The 21,048-nt window shown below is 40.7% G+C and overlaps 1 protein-coding gene across 5 annotated transcripts in view; it reads right to left on the reverse strand.

Annotated features, from left to right (window-relative positions):
- The window catches only part of mdn1 (midasin AAA ATPase 1), a 326,227-nt gene that overhangs the window by 145,795 nt on the left and 159,384 nt on the right, over window positions 1–21,048 (reverse strand). For 4 of the 5 annotated variants that reach the window (XM_061812802.1, XM_061812800.1, XM_061812804.1 and 1 more), the window contains exons 40-45: window positions 14,122–14,229; window positions 10,632–10,820; window positions 6,953–7,042; window positions 6,612–6,875; window positions 6,268–6,535; window positions 905–1,064 (exon numbers count right to left, since the gene is read on the reverse strand). In XM_061812802.1, coding sequence (XP_061668786.1) covers window positions 905–1,064; window positions 6,268–6,535; window positions 6,612–6,875; window positions 6,953–7,042; window positions 10,632–10,820; window positions 14,122–14,229 — 1,079 coding nt within the window. The remainder of the gene's footprint in view (window positions 1–904; window positions 1,065–6,267; window positions 6,536–6,611; window positions 6,876–6,952; window positions 7,043–10,631; window positions 10,821–14,121; window positions 14,230–21,048) is intronic. The other variant, XM_061812803.1, reaches the window with a different exon arrangement.

The raw sequence follows: 21,048 nt of genomic DNA on the forward strand, positions 1-21,048 counted from the left end.
CTCCCAACACATTCTTACCCAGCTCTTCCTTTAAAATAACCCCTACTCCATTTCTCTTCCAATCTACTCCATGATAAAATAATTTAAACCATGCACCTAAACATCAAGCCTTACTCCCTTTCCACCTGCCCTATTGGATGCACAATAAATCAACCTTACTCACAATCATCATGACAACCTACTCCCGAGCTTTTCCTGTCATAGTCTAAACATTCAAAGTCCCTAGACTCAATTGTAGGGTCTGTGCATTCCTCCTCTTCTTCTCCCGACAAATCAGCTTTCCTCTTCTTTGTCTTTGACCCACAGTAGTTGAATTTCCACCGACACCCTGCAGGTTAATGGTGCTGGAGGGGGGCATTGTTAACCCGGGCCATGACCAGTCCGGTATGGGAATGTTTAGATGAACACTCATTTGTTTGGCAAAGTATTAAACCGGATTCCCAACCTGACGGAACCCTCTAGATTTATCCGGGCTTGGGACTGGTCTACAGATTGCACTGGCTTTTGCCCCCATTGGGCTGCACCTTCACTGTATATTGTGTAAGCATCACTTCCCAAATCGGTCTGCTCCATTATTTGGGAAAAAAAATAAATAAAAAAAAAATAAAAAAAATGCTTTTGATAAATACTTTTGAACAACTGGACTGCTCTTTGCCCGAAATCGCCACCTACAAATTACTCCATTGTGAGAGGTTAATAATGCAAAACTAATTATTTTTGGTTTTAAAAAGTAAGTGTGATCTAATTACTTTCCCAGAAAAAGTAAAAATGGTTGTATTTTGGAGTATCCTGTGACATGGTTACCACCATCACTGGTGCTACAATAACAATAGTTATAGCAGGGTAATATCAGTTGCAATCTGAATGCTGTACTTCAATAAATATTACCGCAAATATTTCTTACCTGCAGAAGTTAACATTATCCATGAGCAACCAATCTCCTGCGTGCAGGGCTTGGATTAGCATTCCATCTAACCACTCGAATCCTCCATTACTCCAGCCATCCTCCTGCTGGGACATTTGCTCCTTCAGTAGCATAAAGTCCTGTTTCAGCTTTGACATGTCTAGAGGGGTTGCAAAAGCATAACAGTCATACATCTACATACAAATTAGTAACAAAATGTTCAACCTTCAATTATGACTAGTCCACATTACAGTCATACCTCATTACTTGACAGATCGTCTATCACGGATTCAGTGAATCACTTTTTTTCCACCCCCCCCCCAAAAAAAAGACAGGTCATCTCCCAATACGTACTACAATATTTTCTCGAGTATAATGCGTCCTAAAGTATAATGCACACCCCTAAAGTAGACCTAAAAAAAAATAATTTAAAAAAAAAAAAAATTAAAAAAAAAAAAAAAAAAAAGGAAAACCCTTCTACCAATGTGCAATCTTCACCACCAATTTGCTGACACTTATATGCTCCAGATATTAGGAATTGTGTATATCCATTTTGCTAGTTTGTACTTTTGTTTGTAGTTGTATTGTTTTTAAAAAAATTGTCCATACAACAATCACTAATAATAATCTTTGTGCATGTGCTGATGTAGCGGTAATAAATGTCTCGGGATATATTGATATATACTGTATATATTGATCAGGTTTAATTAAAGATTTATTAATTAAAGACATCTTGTCTCAAATATGCAAAGTGCAAATATTATTTACATATTTTAAACATTCAGGAACTTACATAAAAACACATCCCCCAAGCTACTTTTTTTTTTTTTTTTTTTTTTTACAGTTTTTCCACTTTTCACAGGTGGTTCTGGTACCAATTAACTGCGAAAAAAAAGGGATTACTGTATAGTGCCGTGAAAAAAGTATTCATTCTATTCCTGATTTTTTTGGGGGGGGGAATATCCATCACACAAAGTTTTCAAATCAAACTAATGTTAAAATCATTGAGACAATATATATATTTACAAAATAGTTTTCAAATGACAATTCAATTTAAGGCACAAAAAGAAGAAAATCTAAACCTTTCCGACCTGTGGAAAAAGTAATTGCCTCCTTGCTAAATAAAGTCACTGACTAACCACAAATTAGGGGAAGGTCAGTTTTATTTCACGAGCAACACCGAAACCTGATTCTCACCCAACTTGTTGAATCAAGAAATCACTTAAATAGAATTTGTCAGACAACTTGAAGTGGGCAACAAGATCTCTAGAACCTATGCGTCATGCTACAATCCAAAGAAATTAAAGAAGAAATGAGGAAAAAATCCAACTGAAATCCATCAGTCTGGAAAGGGTTACAATGTTATTTCCAAGGCTTTGAGGCTCCAGCGAACCACTGTCAGAGCCATTATTCACCAATGGAGAAAACTGGCAAACCTTCCCAGGACTGGGCAACCAATTAAAATTTATCCAAGAGTGCAACAACACCTCATCCAGGAGGTCACAAAAGAACCTTGAACAACATCTACAGACTTTCAGGCCTCGGTGGCCACAGTTAAGGTCAGTGTTCATATGACTGTACCAAAAGACACTGGAGGGAGTGGGGGGGGGGGCATCCATGGGAGAGTTCCCAGGCAAAAAACCCTGCTCTGAGCAAATAATACAAAGGCTCGTCTCACATTTGCCAAAACACGTTGATGATCCTAAAAACAGAAACATTTTGTGGGCGGACGAGTCAAAAATTTTACTTTTTGGCAGATGTGTGGCTCTTTAAATCTGGCATATAAATAGCACAGCGTTTGATAAAATAACATTATGCCAACTGTGAAGCATGGTGATGGCAGTGTGATGGTCTGGGGCTGATTTGTTGCTTCAAGACCAGGACAACTTGCTCTGATTGATGGAATGAATTGTGCTGTGTCCTATAAAATCCTGCAGGAGAACAGCCGGCCAACAGTATGAGTCCTCAAACTCAAGCGCTCTTGGATCATGCTGAAGGGCAACGATCCGAAACACACACAAAATTAAGGTTTTTGAGAGGCCAAGTTAAAGTTTGGATTTAAATATTGTATCCTTGGGTTGTCTCAGTGATATTAAAATTGGTTTGATCTGAAACCTGTGTGATATGAAAAAAAAAATTGGAATGAACTTTTTCTTGGCAGTGAAATAAATTTTTGTACCGTATGCGTGTGCACATACACACACACATTTAAGTATACGCAGATTGAGAACTATTTTTTTGTCTCACTGTCTGAAGAAAAATCAGACGAAACCTCTCTATATATAATAAGCACTACGTCCTTAAAGAACAGATGCCCAGATGATAAGATTATGGCCTTGGAAGCTTCTCATAATTTAACTGACAACATGTAAGTTAATTGATGGCACACCTCGGGATATATTTAACACCACAACCACTCTGCTTTCTTGTTTGAAATCATGGGAAAAATCAAAAGACATCGGCCAGAAAATCAGAAAGAATCGTAGTACTCCACAAGTCTGGCTCCTCTTTGGGTCCAATTTCCAGATGCTTGAAGGTACCACGTTTATCTGTTCAAACAATTACCCCAAACTATAAACATCAAGGGAACGTAAAGCCATCACACCGCTCAGGAAGAAGACTGGCACTGTGTCCCGGTGATGAACGTGCTCTGGTCTGAAATAAGCGAGTCAACCTCAGAAAAAAAAAAAAAAAAAAGTGAAACACCTTGTGAATAGGGTGGATGAAACTGGTAAACTATCATCCTCCACAGTGAAACGAGTCCTGCACTGACATGGCCTGAAAGGCCACTCACCAAGAATGAAGCCATTACGCCTAAAGAAATATTAATAAAGATTACAGTTTTCAAAAAGACACTAAGACAAGGATGTTAACTTCTAGAGACATGCCCTATGGGTCTGATGATACTTAAGTGGAGCAGTTTGGCCATAATTTCACATCGTTACATCGGGAGGAAAAAGGGTTGTTGACATGAGAAAACCATACCAAATGTGAAGCAGGTAGGTGGCAGCATCATCTCGTGAGGCTTTTTTACTGGAGCAGAAACTGAAGCTCTTCAAAAACTGCATTATAAAAATAGAACATTACATGGAGTTATCAAGGCAACATCCTCGGACATCAGCCAGGAAGCTAAAACTTGGGCGCAAATGGGTCTTCCAAATGGACAATGACACGAACCATACTGCCAAAATGGTTAAAACGGCGCTTTAGGATAAAGTCAATACCTTGGGGTGGCCATCACAAAGCCCTGATCTAAATCCCATCAAAAATTTGTGGGCAGTTCTGAAAAGGCATGATGAGCAAGGCAACTGACAAACATGACTCTGTTACACTATTTCTGTCAGCAGGAATGGGCCAAGATTCCAGCAGAGTACTGTCGGAAACTTGTGGAAGATTACACAAAACGTTTGACCCATGTCATGCAGTTCCAAGGAAATGCATCTCAATACTTGGGAAATATATGTAACTTTTGACCTCAAAGAAAACAAAATTCTCCAAGAAATTCTCTCTCATTGTTGTGGCATTTAAGAAAAAACGATTTTGGTGCTCCTGACTGACCTGAAACAGTTTACTCTGATTTGATTTCGGATAGTGAGACAAAAAAAGTAAACGTGTATTTGCACAGTGTATGTCATCTGGCTTCAACTGTAGATTTTATCTTACAGCAGGGCATCGCCCCTGCCCATACCGCCAGAAGGCCAAAACCTGGTTTGATCCACATGCCATCACAGTGCTTGACTGGCCAGCCAATTTGCTGGATCTAAACCCCATTGAGAATCTAAGGGTTATTTATCAAGTCCAAAATGAGGGGGACCAGACCAAAACCCAAAGAACTACTGAGCAAGCATCAAGGAAATCTGGGCAACCATAACTCCCAGGCAATGCCAGAGTGAACCAAGGCAGTGATTAAAGCAAAAGGATCCCAAACCAAGTATTGAAGATAAACACATTTTGAAAGTACTGGTGGCATTTTTTTTTAATTTTAATGCAAACCTAAGTGGTCTCTTTTTTCGACAGAAGCCGAAATGGTGATTTCTTCGCTGTATCCTAATATTTTAAAGGTGAAATCCAGTGCGTTGCATCAACAATGTATCCAATAGGTCATGTAATATGTAATCGATTTTGACAATGTAATATTAATAGTGTTTTGACAAGATTTTTATCGACAATTACGAATTTTCAGTGCTGCTGCCATTTTCGCGAGTCACATGCTGTACGTGGGCGTATGTGACGTGCACCTAGCCGTTCCAAACGCTCGATTACATGGGACACCATTATGCTCAGCGCTGATTTCTCGGATTTATCTCCATCTGATGGAAGAAATAGCAGTAGCAATTGATCGGGAAGACTGAGGAATACGTCCATACAGATTTGAACCTGTGGCTGTAAATAATGTTGAATATTCGGACGGTTCTTCGGGCTGAATGACGCCAGAGTGACTACTCGGAGGCCAAAGCACGGGATATAAGCGTCTAAACAAAGCCCCCCGGAGCTTTGGGCCGGCAGAAGCGGATGGTTCTTCGGATGAGAATGACACGGAGTCTGACGAGCTTCAGCGTCCAGTGGAGGCCACGAAGCGAGCTTCGGCATCCGAACTCCGGCTAACAGCCTCCGCTGGACGCCGAAGCTCGGCGGAGGCTGTGTCATTCCCATCCGAAGAACCATCCACGGCTGCCGGCCCAGAGCTCCGGGGGGCTTTGTTTACACACTTACGTCCCACGCTTTGGTCTCATTCTCATTCTACGCGAAGAACCATCCAAATATTTAACATTATTTACAGCCACAGGTTCAAATCTGTATGGAAGTATTCCTCAGTCTTCCCGATCAACCCTAATGTTATTTCTTCATCAAATGATAAATCTGAGAAATCAGCGCTGGGCACAATGTAATCGAGCCTTTGGTGTGGCACCTTACACGTCACCTCCGCGTACCTAAGTCATGTGACTTGCAAAAATGGCATCGCCCCTGAAAATTTGTAATTGTCCAGGGTTTAACATTACATTATTGTCAAAATAGAGAACATATTACATGACCTATTGGATACATTGTTCATGCAAAGCACTTAATTTCCCCTTTAAATTAAAGATTTTGTGGGTTTTAGGTACTGGAAGCCCAAATCATGTAAAAATAAAAATACTTACATTTTTTTCAATTGTGCTCCCTAAATATATAATCTATGTAAGTTTAACGTTTTTAAATCAAATTATGGACAAACTTTTCCAAGATCTTTTTTTTGGAAAGGGTTTGTATAACTATGTAGGTTTTACAAAGAGCTATTTAAAATTTAAATAGACTCACAACTATATCGTATATTTTATCCATGGTTAATTGACAATGAATACTTGACAGCATGTGACCATTACCTGTGAACACTTTGAGCTTTGTGTTCAGTTTTTGCAAAAGGAAGATGATGACTTCCAGTTTGTTTAGAGCCTCAGAGTTCAGTTTTCTCATCGAGCTTCCCACCTTCTCGTCCCTAAGCCATTGGCAAAACCGACCCCATGTCTGGAGCAGAAACTCTGTGTCATGGAGGCCGACTACATCCAGTGACATCAAGCCATGTCTTGTTACCATGGTAACCAAGTAGTACACACTTTGAAGAACATGTTGCCAAGGACGCATGATATCCACCTTACAAAGGAAGAAATGGTTGTCATCAAATCTTTCGACAATAACGTTAAACAACGCTATGAATCCACAAAGTTACCTGCTCAAAGCCTCCAAGCAACTCTGTAGTGTCCATGGCACTGTTCATGGCCATGACTCTGAGGCGGTTTCCTGACAAGAGAGCAAGTAGTCTCACCAGGCTGGTCTTTCCACTGCCTGCTGGCCCAACCAATATGGTCATCCAGTTCATCTCAACACATTTTATCAGGGACTCCAGAGGCCGCAAAGCTTGATGTGTGATGGAGAGTGGAGGATCTAAGCAAACAGGTGCTCCACCACTGCGCTGCAGGACAGAGAAGCCCACCTATAGGGATATTATAGACAAATTCATAACTCATTTCATGTTGCTGCAGGAAAGAAAGCTTTAACAGATAGATCTACCTGTAAGCTGAATGGAGTGATGTAAAATTTTCCTGAAGCCATATAAGGTTCAAAATCTTCTCCAAACACTTTCTTGAACATACTCAGCACCTGTGTAGTGGAAGCAGAGGTTCAACAACTTAGCACCATGATTCACACCAATGAAATTTTTCAATGAAATGAAATTAGATATGTAGATTCATGAGGTTGACTGCTTTCGGATAAAAGGTATATGGTGCATCAATGTGTGTGTAATTGGGTGAATTTGAGGTTTTGTAAAACACCTTTCGCACTATGTATGTGTAGAAGAAGCACTATCGAAATGTAGTCCATTTTTTTTGTCTCTTCTTTGTGGGTTGAGGGAATGAGAGAGAAGAGCCACTCAAATAGACTATGGTCCAGATGATGAGGATGACCCATTATCGCACATTCTTTGGGCATGGAGAGCTTTGTATACATATGTTTGTCGGTACAAGACATGACAAAGCTTAAAAGGTTCACAGGATCCCTTGCTCTTGTGCTTTGAGGTGAGGATCTCATCTATCACCATTTCGCCAACGGTGAGATGTTTGTGCGACTACAATACAGTGAATTCCTGTTTATCATGGGGTATAATGTATAATAGCTGAAAATCTGAAATATGGAGGCCATATGACCTGTTCCCACAACCCCTTAAACACATTTGAACTATTGAAACACACACAAAATAAAAATGTAATAGCAAGCTTAGCATGAATAGCAAAGAAAATACAGTTCAAATTGTACGGTGCACATGCATGTCCCTTAAAAAGGCAGGAGCTGGTTGGGTGCCATGTGATTTTTTTTTTTTTGGTCATTTGTATCATCCTTCATTACCCCAAAAAATCCCCTTCCATGAGAACCAGGCTGGAATGGATACTGAGTGGGCAGAATGTATCACGTAGATTGGTGCTGTACAATGTCAGTTTGTGTCGCACAAAGACGCAATTAATGAAATGAAGCTCGGCAAAGTCAATTTATTTGAATAGCGCATTTTATACATAAATTAACTCAATGTTCTTTACACGATTAAAATCATTTAAATATATAAAAACATTTTAAAAAGTACAATCAAAACAGCTTTAAGTGTAAGAAATAATACTGAAAAGTGGATGTACTCTAAAACGCATGAGAAAAACGGTCTTTAATCTGGACTTGAAAACACTTGGTGCTGACGTTAACTTATTCCATTTTTTTGCAGCATAATAGCTAAATACTGCTTCCCCATATTTGCTTTGGACTCTGCACTCCATTATTAGACCTGAGTCAGTCGATAGCAAAGACCTACTGGGATTGTCTTCATGAGCATTTCTTTCATGTATTCAGGACATTCTTCTTTTCCTTTCGACTTGTCTCGTTAGGGGTCACCACAGTGTGTCATCTTTTTCCATGTGCCCTTATCACCTGCATCTTCCTCTCGAACAACCACTGCTCTCATGTCTTCCCTTGCAACATCCATCAACTTTCTCTTTGGTCTTCCTCTCGCTCTTTTGCCTGGAAGGTCCATCCTCAGCACCCTTCTACCAATATACTCACTATCTTGCCTTTGGACAAGTCCAACCTATCGAAGTCTGCTTTCTCAAACATTCTCTCCAAAACATCTAACTTTGGGTGTCCCTCTAATGAGCTCAACATTTTCATTTCTGCCACCTCGAGCTCTGTTTCCGGTCTCTTCAGTCCCTCCGTTTCTAATCCATACATCATGGGCTGGCCACACCACTGTCTTATAAACTTTGCCCTTCATCCTAGGAGAGACTCTTTTGTCACATAACACACCAGACACCATCTGTCAACTGTTCCAACCTGCTTCGACCCGTTTCTTCACTTCCTTTCCACACTCACCATTGGTCTGGATTGCTAACCACAAGTATTTGAAGTCGTCCACCCTTGCTATCTCCTCTCCCTGTAGCCTCAACCTTCCCCCTCTACCCATCTCATTCACGCATATTCTGTTTTACTTCAGCTAATTTTCATTCGTCTCCTTTCCAGTGCATGCCCCATCTTTGAAATTGTTCCTCTATCTGCTCCCTGCTTTCAATGCAGATCACAATGTCCTCTGCAAAAATTCATCAAAAGAGTGGACACCCTTTGAGTGCCATACCAACCGACCGTTCCCAGCGCCCTCAAGTCCTTTATCAGCACGACCAGTTGAAGGGCCACCCGAGCTAAAACAATTGAGTTTTCACATCTAACCACATCAGCCGTTCTTGCCCCAGTCCCCTGACCCTTGTCACCATCTCACCTCCACACACACGTACCCCAACATGCCACATTTCATTGATAAAATGCACCCCACGCTTTTAAATTTTTTGTTGCTGGCCATTGTGACACCCTCAACCGCGAAAGACAACTGCCCCACTCCTCTCAATCAATTGATCTGTTAAGCCGTTGAGTTCTTTCGAACTCAAAAGGGGGATGCTAAAATTTCGCTATTGGGTAACCGTCATTGCTTTCATTGCCAGATTGTACAAATTGGATTATTTTGCCAAATCAAATTTTTGTTCTTTGTTGTGTTGGAGTCTGTCGAAAAAAAGTGGGACTGAAAAGGTTATGTTAGGACAGCAACCTGCGTTAATACCCAGGTCCAGGAACTGCCTTAAATGAAGTTGTTTTTCCAGCAGGCTCCGGCCTTAAGTGACTAGCCAAAAGAGTTGTTTTTTCAGACTTAACGGCCTTGGGTGTCTAGTCAAATCAGTTAGATCCTGTTTTGAGACTTTTCCGCCAATGGCAGCATTCCAACATTGCATATATAAGCTTTATTCTGCTTTCACGCACGCACGCACGCACGCACACACACACACACACACACACACACACAGTGTCGGACCACATCCTTTGTCTGTGTCACATTGTGTGTCACAGAGTGCTCTGTTCATTAAACTTCGAAGTGTTTGTGACATTTCACGCCTCTGGAGTCCAGTTATTGACCAAACATGGAATTGGACGAACACGCGGAAGGACCATAAAAGGCCCTCCTTCCAACAAGCTGTACAAGGTCATCGATGCCAAACCCTACTGATTAAAAAGGGGATGTCACTTCAGATCATATGAGTCAATGTCGGTGAGCGAATCACCATCTTTTCTTTTTGGCTTGTCGGGTTTGGGATCGCCACAGTGGGTCATCCTTTTTCATGTAAGCCAATCTCATGTATCTTCCTCTCAAACAGCAACAGCCCTCATATCTTCTCTCACAGTGTCCTTCAATCATCTCTTTGGTATTCCTCTTGCTCTTTGCCCGGCAGTTCCATCCTGTTCACCCTTCTACCAATATACTCACTCTAGCCCCTCTGGGCACGTCCAAGCCATCAAAGTCTGCTCTCTTGAACCTTGCCTCCAAAACAACCAACTTTGGCTGTCCTACCAACGAACCCATTTCTAATCGTATCCAACCTGCTCACTCCTAGCGAGAACCTCATCTTCATTTCCGACACTTCCAGCTCTGCTTCCTTTTGTCTCTTTAGTGCCACTGTCTCTAGTACGTACATCATGGCTGGCCTCACCACTGTTATAAACTAGGTGAGCAAATACTTTTGGCAAAATAGTGTACACAACACGATATATTTTTAGGGAGGTGTAATGGGTCAATGATCGATAAATAGATGAAAAATAATCATGAGTCAATATCCTCAAAGGGAAAAAGCAAATACAATGTAGCATTCAAGAGACCAATAAAACAGTTTACCTGTGCCTTGTCAGCCTCTGTTCTCATCTTGTCTGCATACACCAAAGTCACATGTTGGCCAGGGTTGAAAAATCCTGGTGACTGGTCTGCCTGCATTAGCTGACACCAGCGGAATATGTCACGCAGGTTGAATTCCCAGGGAGTTCCTTTTTGACCCCAACGCCGTTCAACACTCACCTCACAGAAAATCTATTGAGGCACAAAGTAAACAATTCACTCTACAATATAATTTTGCTATGAAATACATTAAAACCAAATTAGCCTGGATAGAAAAAATTCAAAAGGCTCAAGGGAGTGGATGTTTTTAGGCCCAAAGGTGGGCAAAAGCTCGGAGGAAGAGCGAGGTGAAAGAACAAGAGCAGTTTGTAGAGAGAGCAGGGCTTTTCAAGTAGTAAAGAGAGGTTATCAAAGTGGTAGTAAACTATGAGGTCAAGGAAAAGAACAGGCATGTGATGGGAAAAGATGATGGCTGCATCAGAATTTTTGTGGAATACAATAAAAGAGGGTTACAATTGTTAATGGAAGAGGTGGGTATGGAGTAAAATAGAAAATCACTGGTGCTTGAACTGCAGAATGGGCACATTTAATCAAAGTTAAGATGGAGGCAGGTGGACCAGAAAACATATTGATAGGCATGAAACAAAACATGGGGAGGAGAAAACAAGAATCCTCATGGGTAAACAGAAAAAACAAATTTGGACAAGGCAAATTTTTGCCAGTTGAACTTCCATTTTCTCCCAGGTAAGTTTGAGAAAGTTTTTTTTCCCCCCCTGCATATACAGTGGTACCTCTAGGCCCCGTAGCTCAGTGGTTAGAGCACGGGTTTGGTAAACCAGGGGTTGTGGGTTCATATCCCACTGGGGCCTCCACTCCCTGAGAAGGGTTGCGTCAGGAAGGGCATCCGGCGTAAAAATTGTGCCAAACATATATGTGCGTTCATCTGAGATGACACGCTGTGGCGACCCCAAAAGGGATAAACCGAAAGAAACCATCCCATATACAGTGGTACCTCTACTTACAAACATCTCGAGTAATGAAAAATTCAGGTAACAAAACACCACACAAGGAAAATTCAGGATATGAAAGGGGGGAAAAAAATGGGCGCTGGATTCGTAACCTCCAAATTCAACCCAAAGTAAATACCCTGTATCTTGGTTTGTGTGGTCAGTTCGAGCATCTTCCTGGCATCCCATTGGGTAGGAAGGAATATCAATCTTTACCCATGATGCTAGTTATAAGTCAGGCAATGTTTACAGTTTAAACAAGTTATTTATTCACTTTATTTTAATTATATTTCAAGGAAATTAATGGTTTATTTTCTGTTACAGACTGAAAATTGTATTAATTGTAAATTGATCTATATCTTTATTTTGGATTTTAGAGGTGTACTCAGGGGGGCGTCCCAATTTTTCTTTGTTTTCCTAGGGTGTCGTAACAGAAAACTGAGAAGCACTGGTATAAAGTAAATGATCAGGTCACTGCTTACAAAAGTGGAAAACGAGGAGTTTTTGCTGTCCCTGGCAGAAAAGCACTTCAAAACTCACCTTAATGGGAATTTCGATAAAACAAAGTTTATTTGCAGAGTGCAGCGCTGACTTTTTTTTTTTCCTCTCTCCATCGAAACAAGTTTAAAATAATCTCAAAGCAATATGTGGTATCATGTGGTATATTTGTATATTTATATAGTCACTGGAAAAAAAAAAAAATCACTATTTGTCAAAATTAAAAAGTGTGATTAACCAGATTTTTTTCTTATTTTTATTAATCGGTAGTCAGACAAAAAATAGTTTCACAATGCTTAATGTCCGAAAACAAAGATGAATTATCCTAACTTGGACCTTTGAGAATGTCAATGATTTCCCCAATATGTTGAATTTTATGGATGTTAAGAGTCTTCCTCTTCATAGGCATTCACTAGTGACAAGAGGGAAAAAGCTTAACAAGAGCCTTATGGCAGAAAAATGCAACTTATCACCCAAAACTTTATGCTGACATCTAATGCAATGTTCACCATGCTAAAAAATAAAAAACAGAAAAAAATCCCGAGTGAAGTGAAACTTTGATTTAACAGACTTAATCAGAGCAAGGGGTTGTCTGATAAATCCAATCAAATCCAGCATACTTTCCCTGGCCTAAAAACACAAATGCATAAAAAAAAAAATGTCAACAAGCTTTAAAATTGTCAAAGTTTTAAAATGTATCTAAACTTACCCCAAAGTTGCACCAGGTGATTTTGAGTTCCAACTAGGCACTATTGTTTGTCCATTACATCTGATGTCAGTGAAATTGGAGTTTGTCTTATCGAGGTTCCACTGTATTTGTCACTTTATGGATGTTAAGCGGTTTCCTTTCAATGGGTGCCCACTAGGTAAAGTTCTCAATGTTACAAAATAGCAATGAATCAATACCAAAATAAATGTTGACATCTCCAATTATGCCCCCACCCCTCTTCCACCTCTGAAAAGATGGGGGGTCTTGGAACGGAATAGGGTATTTACATGTAAAGTGCATTTCGACTTACATAAGATTCAAGTTACGAAAGGAGTTCCGGAAAGGATGAATTTCGTATGTACGTAACATATTTTCTTCATAAAGGAATGTTAAGCTTTTCCTGGATATTGAGCACCTATTGAAAGGAATATGATTGTCCATAAAACACAAAATACAGGATTATGGTGTTCTTTCTAATATTGTCAAAAGGTTCAAGTGAGACAAAGGAGAGCCGTCTATATAAATGTTGGTGACGACCGGTGCATGTTTCTGTCATTCAGCTTTTTCTCTATCATGAGTGTACGTCAAGAATGTTTATTAAAAAAAGTTGGAAAAAAATATTTCTCTGAGAAACCCAATAAAATAGATAATACTTCATGTTTTGAGACTGGGTAGTTCCAAATCACTGGTGCCTTTTACATGAGTAGAGGCGTTTTCTTTTGTTTTAGGGTAACGAGGGTCAATTTTGGGGGTTCATATTGGACTTGAAAGTATGCGTACTATCCCATGAAATTACGTTTATTAATTTCTTGTCATTCACATTCTCTGATCTCTCAAAACTCTCAAAATTACTACAATACTGAAACATCCTGGTGCAGATCCATGTAAATTCTATAATCTGTGTCCCATTCCAACCTCCCATTCCTCTAAAGGACTCCACAGTAAACTGCTGCCACTTAGTTCCATGCCCATCATTTCAGCAGTTCCAGTCTTGTTTCTGCCCCTATCCCAGCACTAAAATGTCACCAATCAAAATCATTAATGAGCCAAATTATTTTGATCTGAGTGCAGCCTTTGGCATCAACTCACATACTGTCCTCCTGAACAGACAGTGACAAAGGAGTTTTAGGTTTTGACAGGAAACAGTGCGCTTAGATTTTCGTGTAATCTTGCAAAAACTGCAAAATAGTTTAATTGGAAAATTAACATTGTACTTTCAATGTCAAAACCTAATGGGAGAGTTCTGCCACTTTTATACAGGGGGATAAGAAAAACCTACTTTGTCATTGAACTGCACCATTCTAGAAATGATTTCTTTATCAATGGCTGGAAAAATGGAAACTCCAATGAACTCCATGTCCTTGGTAGTGAGCTGGTCCACAAACACCTAGAAAAACAAAATCACAGTAATAGTTGTCAATGAGAAATGGACAAAATTGAAGGGTTGAAAAATGTAGATTAAAAACGATTGGTAACAATACCAATTTGCACAACCACTCTTCCCAGAGTTTGGTACACTGCATTTCGGCAGTCTTGCGAACAGATGTGCATCCAGATGCACTGCACATCAATGGAAAGCATTTATCGATTCAGAAGAATAAAACAAGGATATCAGGTGGACTGGCGCAGATCCCAACCATCTTTGGGCGAGAGCCAGGGTACACACCAAAATGGATGATATAAATTGTGTGGAACACTGTATGCCCCTGAACAGACTCGCTTCACCATTCACGGCCCCGCATATTCATGGCTTTGGCTCTCAAAATCCATGCCCCCTCTCCCCATCATCACCATCTTTTCTTTTTCCGCCTTGGCCCGTGAGGGGTCGCCACAGCGAGTCATCTTTCTCCTGCATCTTCCTCTCTAACACCAACTGCGTTCATGTCTTCCCTCAAAACATACATCAACCTTCTCTTTGGTCTTCCTCACGCTCTTTTGCCTGACATCTCCATCCTCAGCACTCTTGTATCAATATATTGACTCTCTCGCCTCTGGACATTTCAAAACCATGGAAGTCTGCTCTCTAACCAGAGAATCTCAATATCTTCATTTCTGCTACCTCCAGTTCTACTTCCTGTTTCTTCAATGCCACCGTCTCTAATCCGTACATCATGGCCGGCCACACCACTGTTTTATAAACTTTGCCCTTCATCCTAGCAGAGACTCTTCTGTCACATAACACACCAGGCACCTTCCACCAGCTATTTTAACCTGCTTGGACCTGTTTCTTCATTTCCTTATCATACTCACCATTGCTCTGGATTGTTGACCCTAAATATTTGAAGTTGTCCACCAGTGCTATCTCTTCGCCCTGTAGCCTCACTCTTCCCCCTCCACTTTTCTCATTCACGCACATATATTCTGTTTTAATTCAGCTAATCTTCATTCCTCTCTTTTCCAGTGCGTGTCTCCATCTTTCTAATTGTTCCTCCGCCTGTTCCCTGCTTTCACTGCATATCACAAATATCTGCGAACATCATGGTCCAAGGTTATTCCAGTCAAACCTCATCTATCAGCCTATCTATGACCAAAGTAAACAAAAAGAGGCTCAGACATGATCCCTGATGCAGTCCCACCTCCACCTAAAATTCTTCTGTCACATCTACGGCACACCTCACCATGTTTTTCTGCCCTGCACTACACTGACATATTTCTCCGCCACACCAGACTTACACATGCAGTACCACAGTTCCTCTCTTGGAACTCTGTCATAGGCTTTCTCTAGATCCACAAAGACACAATGTATGTCCTTCTGACCTTCTCTGTACTTTTCCACAAGCATCATCAAGCCAAATAATGCATCTGTGGTACTCTTTCTAGGCATGAAACCATACATTTGCTCGCAGACAATTTTTTCTATCTTGAGTCCAGCCTCCACTACTCTTTCCCATAACTTCATTGTGTGGCTCATCATCTTGATTCTCTATAGTGTCCACAGCTCTGAACATTTCCTTTGTTCTTAAAAATGGGGACTAGCACACTTTTCCTCCATTCTTCTGGAATTTTCTCTCCTGCTAGTATTCTTTTGAATATGTTGCTCAAAAACTCCACAGCCACTTCTCCAAATTGCTTCCAGCCCTCCACTTGTATGTCATCAGGACCAAGTGTCTTTCCATTTTTCATTCTGTCCAGTGCCATTGCAACTTCCACCTTTCTAATCATTGCCACTTCCTGGTCATTCACGCTTGCCTCTTCTACTCTACCTTCTCTCCCATTTTCTTCATTCATTAGCTTCTCAAAGTCCTCTTTTCATCTACTTAGAACACTACTGGCACCAGTCATTCTTCCTTTCTCAACATCCACCACCTGATTCTCTGCTCTACGTTTGTCTTCTTAATCTTCCTACCCGCGACCAGAATCCTCCTACACACCACCATCCTATGCTGTCGAGCTACACTCTCCCCCAACACGACCTTACAATCAGTAACCTCCTCCAAAATATATCGTCTGCACAAAATATAATCCACCTGCGTGCTTCTGCCTCCGCTCTTGTTGGTCACTCTATGTTCTTTTCTGGAAATAAGTTATCACCACTGCCAATTCCATTCTTTTTGCGAAGTCCACCACCATCTGACCCTGAAAGTTCCTTTGCTGAATGCCCTATTTACCCGTCGCCTCTGTTTCCTTCACCAACATGTCCAATCAAATCTGGACCAATCAACTCTCTCTCTTCTCTCTCTCTCTCTCTCTCTCTCTCTCTCTCTCTCTCTCTCTCTCTCTAAGGGGTGCTCAGGACTACTTCGTCTCATTGCTTCCAGAATTTCTCTTTCAACTCGAGGTCACATCCTACCTGTCGGGCATAGCCGCTAATCACATTATACACAATACCCTCAATTTAAAATTTCAGCCTCATCACTCTATTTGATACACTTTTCACCTCCAAGACATTCTTAGCCAGCTCTTCCTTTAAAATAACCTTTACTCCATTTCTCTTCCCATCTACTACATGGTAAAATAGTTTAAACCCTGCTCCTAAGCTTCTAGGTTTACTCCCTTTCACATTCAAATTCCCTACACATAGTTGTAGGGTGAGGCAGACCATGATGTACGGATTAGAGACAGTGGCACTGAAGAAACAACAGGAAGCAGAACTGGAGGTAACAGGAATGAAGATGCTGAGGTTCTGGCTTGGAGTGAACAGGTTGAATAGGATTAGAAATGAGGTCATTAGACGGACAGCAAAAGTTGGATGTTAGAGAGAGCAGACTTATATGGTTTGGTTTTTGGTTTTGGTTTGTCCAGAGGCGAGAGAGTGAGTATATTGGTAGAGGGTGCTGAGGATGGAGCTACCAGGCAAAAGAGCAAGAGGGAGACCAAAGAAAAGGTTGATGGATGTTGTGAAGGAGGGACATGAGAACACAGAGAGGAAGATGCACGAGATAGGCTTAGATGGAAAAGGATGACACGCTGTGGCAACCCCTAACAGGACAAGACGAAAGGAAAAGAAGAAGACTATTTGATACTCTTTTCACCTCCAAGATGTTTTCAACCAGCTCTTCTTTTAAAATGACCCCTACTCCATTTCTCTTCCCATTTACTCTATGGTAAAATAAACCCTGCTCCTAAACTTCTAGCCTTACTACCTTTCCACCTTCTCTATTGGATGTACAATATATCAACCTTTCTTCTAATCATCATGACAATAAACTCCTGAGCTTTTCCTGTCATAGTCCCAACATTCAAAGTCCCTACACTCAGTTGTAGGCTCTGTGCATTCCTCTGCTTTTTCTGCCAACGAACCTTTTTTCCTCCTCCTCTTTGCGTTCAACCCACAGTAGCTGAATTTCACTGACGTCTGGCAGTATCGGCGGCGGAGGCATATGTTGTTAACCTAGGCCACAACCAATCCGGTATGGATTTGTTTGTTTGGCTAGAGATGAATGTAGACATTCGTGAAAATTCCTCAAAATACAAATGCAAGCACTCGGGTGGTCCAGGGGCATGCCCCCCTGCGAAATTTAAAAAAAAAAAAAATGGATGGCTGTGGTGCATTCTGGCGATATCTGTGAACAAAATTCAGACAAAAATTGAAAAATTTCCGAGTCCTGACCCCCCCCAAAAAAATGGGCAGCCAAACCCAGATTTTTTACCCCCATCCTCCTATCACTGCTTCGCACAAAATCACATTTTTCATTAAAATATGCCATCTTATCTCAAGAAAAATGAATTAAGTGAACTATTCAGTAAAAAGACATCTGAAATTGTCCTTTTCCCCACATTATACATATTATATTATAGAAATAGAATATACACGGAAATATGCCCTTGATACACACCGTACAGAAAAACATGTTCAACAAGTTGATCTGTCGTAATTACTATTAACGTTTCAGTCTCAAACTTGTGATGTCGCGTTGTACCGATACACATTGCTCACTATCTTAGATATAGATCTGGTAATACGAATAGAATAATCAGATGCCTTTAATATATATATATATATATATAATATATATATATATATATACACACACATACACACACACACACAGACAGACAGACACACACACACACACACACACACACACTCATTTGAAAAATGTACAGGTGTGGTGAGTCATTTTTGCTGATAAAGTTGCAGGTGTGATTAGGGATGGCCTTAAAATAACCTAACTATAAATTAAAAACAAAATAAATACATTAACTAAAATAGAAAACTAAAATATAAAACTCTGAAATGATAATTTCCAATTTCAACCAATATTAGTAGAACATGATATAAAAGGGTATTTAAAATTTTTCATCAATAAAAATTCTTGATCTGACAAACTGAAGAAAAGTTAAATGCACTGGCCTGTCAAGGAATAAACAAGAACAGTCTATACTCGCAATGTTTTGAAAATGCTGAAAGATTAGTTCAACATTATCGCCATTCGTGGCAACAACATAGGAGGACGGCTTGCTCGAACGCGCCTTTATGTGAATCAAGCGACGAGGTGGATAATAGTCTGTTTTTTGTTGTTGTTTTTTTTTACGCCGTCACACTGCCTCCCGATGGACGCAATGAGCACCCCTGGTGTAACTGAATTTCCTTTGACATGCCTCATGATGTTGATGACTGTCGACGTAAATGTGCTCGCATTGTGTGAAGCAGTTCTGAACATGCGCTTTCGTACTTGCTCCGTACATACTCAGTACGGTTAACTTGCATCTCCTGTTTCCGGGTGAATACCGGTTGTTTTGGAGCAGACTTGTTTAGTTAACAGCGTTTATGAATAAACGCGTAAATTAATGTCAAGACCACACAAAATAAGCTATGTCTTGAGAGAATGCGAGGGGAAGGGCGTTACTCTTACTTACTCCACTGTGTTAGTGCCTCAACATGTGAAAGCAAAACAACAAACTCAAATGCATGTTCGTTCAATGTTGTCAACTAATATCCGGATTAATTTTAGGCAGTTTTTGCTCAATTTTCCGGAGCAATTTTCATGAAAATTTAAAAATCCAGAATTCTGGGAAAATCCGGAGGACTTTCATCACTGTTTGGCACAATTTTAGGCCGGATGCCTTTCCTGTCGCAACCCTCTGCTTTTATCCAGGCTTGGGACCGGCCTACAGATTGCACTGGCTTGCGCCCCTATAGTACCATATTTTCACAAGAATAAGTTGGACTTAAAAGTCTTACATTTGCTCCTAGATAAACGGGGCACCTTATAATGTGTGCCTTGTGTGCACACCAAGTTCTCTAAATTTTCTTGTGTGAAAACCCCAATGAAGTACAATCTAACATGTACATCACATTGTTAGCATGCATGCTATCATGTATATCAGCATGGATGAAAGCTACTATATGATGGCGGTCATGAGGCAGTGAGGAACAATTGCAATTTTGAGGAAAAAAAAAAAAGGCTGTCGGGGAGAGGTTTACCCAGTTTAACGTGTGGCCGCAACGCGCTTCAGTGTATGTTAGAGACAACTTCGTCTTTTTTTTTTTTTTTTTTTAATATATTGTTCTCAAATGAGTCAACTTGGCATTATAAATACTTCTTGGTAATTTGAGATTGAGAAGAATAATTCCTCCCTGAAATGAAGTGATCGCTACACAATCGTCTATTTGGTTGGGAAAAATCTATCACATTTAATTGCCCAAATCCATCAATCTTTTCTCATCATTTCAGCTGGTATTCTATAGAATGACCTCTCTCTTCAAATGTCTTGTCTGTTGTAACAACCAACAGCACAAGTCTCGGGCATTGTGTATATTCTGCTTTGGTTCAATGTCCCCCACACTGTCAAGTAGCTCTTTTTGACCGGCAATATGGCGTCGTGAAAATGGTGACATTAAAAGCCCTATACAAACAATTCATTTACCCCGTCAGGCACTTCAATTAATTCAACACACATTATGGGGATGTGCGAGGAAATCAGCGTAGCTCGAGAGAACCCACGCAGGCAAGGGGGAAACTTGCAAACTCCACATAGGTGTGGGCAGATTTGAACCAATGTCCACAGAACTTTGAGGCAGATGTGCTAATCAGTTAACTACCATGTTATCCAAAAGAAATTCAATAAAGCAATTGGAAACAGATCCAGGAAAAGCAGCTGCTCGACTTAACCCCTACCGTAAAACTGAGCTTCTCATCCGCTCTCTGAAAGCTGGGACACCCTGTGGAGGAAACTCATCTTGGACGCTTATTTCGGTCAGGACCCAAAGCTCGTGACCATAGGCGAGGGAATGAATGTAGAACGACCAGTAAAATAATTGCTTTGTCTTGATTAACTCAGCAACTTCTTCAGCATGACACACCCATTCGGAGTCCACATTACTGCAAACGCTGCACCGATACACCTGTTCATCTCCCATTCCATTCTCTACTCACATGAGAGCACACAAGAGCCAGAGATACTTGAACTCCTCCACTTGGGGCAAGATTTCTTCCCTATCCAGAAAGGGTGCTCCACCCTTTTTTGACGGTCATGGCCTCAAATTTGGAGATGGCGACTATCATTCCAGCCACTTTGCCCTTGACTGGGAATACTTGGGAGAAAGTTGAAGATCATGGCGCAATGTAGCAATCAGAACCACATGATCAGCAAAAAATGGGGACATACAGTGCCTTGTGAAAGTATTCAGCCCCTTCAAATTTTCAACCTTTCGCCACATTTCAGGCTTCACACAAAGATATACATTTTTTTTTTCAAGAATGAAGAACAAGTGGGACACAATCGTGAAGTGGAATAAAATTTGCAATATTATTCGGCCTCT

The sequence above is a fragment of the Syngnathoides biaculeatus genome, chromosome 23, assembly GCF_019802595.1.
Source record: "Syngnathoides biaculeatus isolate LvHL_M chromosome 23, ASM1980259v1, whole genome shotgun sequence".
In the NCBI taxonomy this organism is placed as follows: Eukaryota; Metazoa; Chordata; class Actinopteri; order Syngnathiformes; family Syngnathidae; genus Syngnathoides; species Syngnathoides biaculeatus.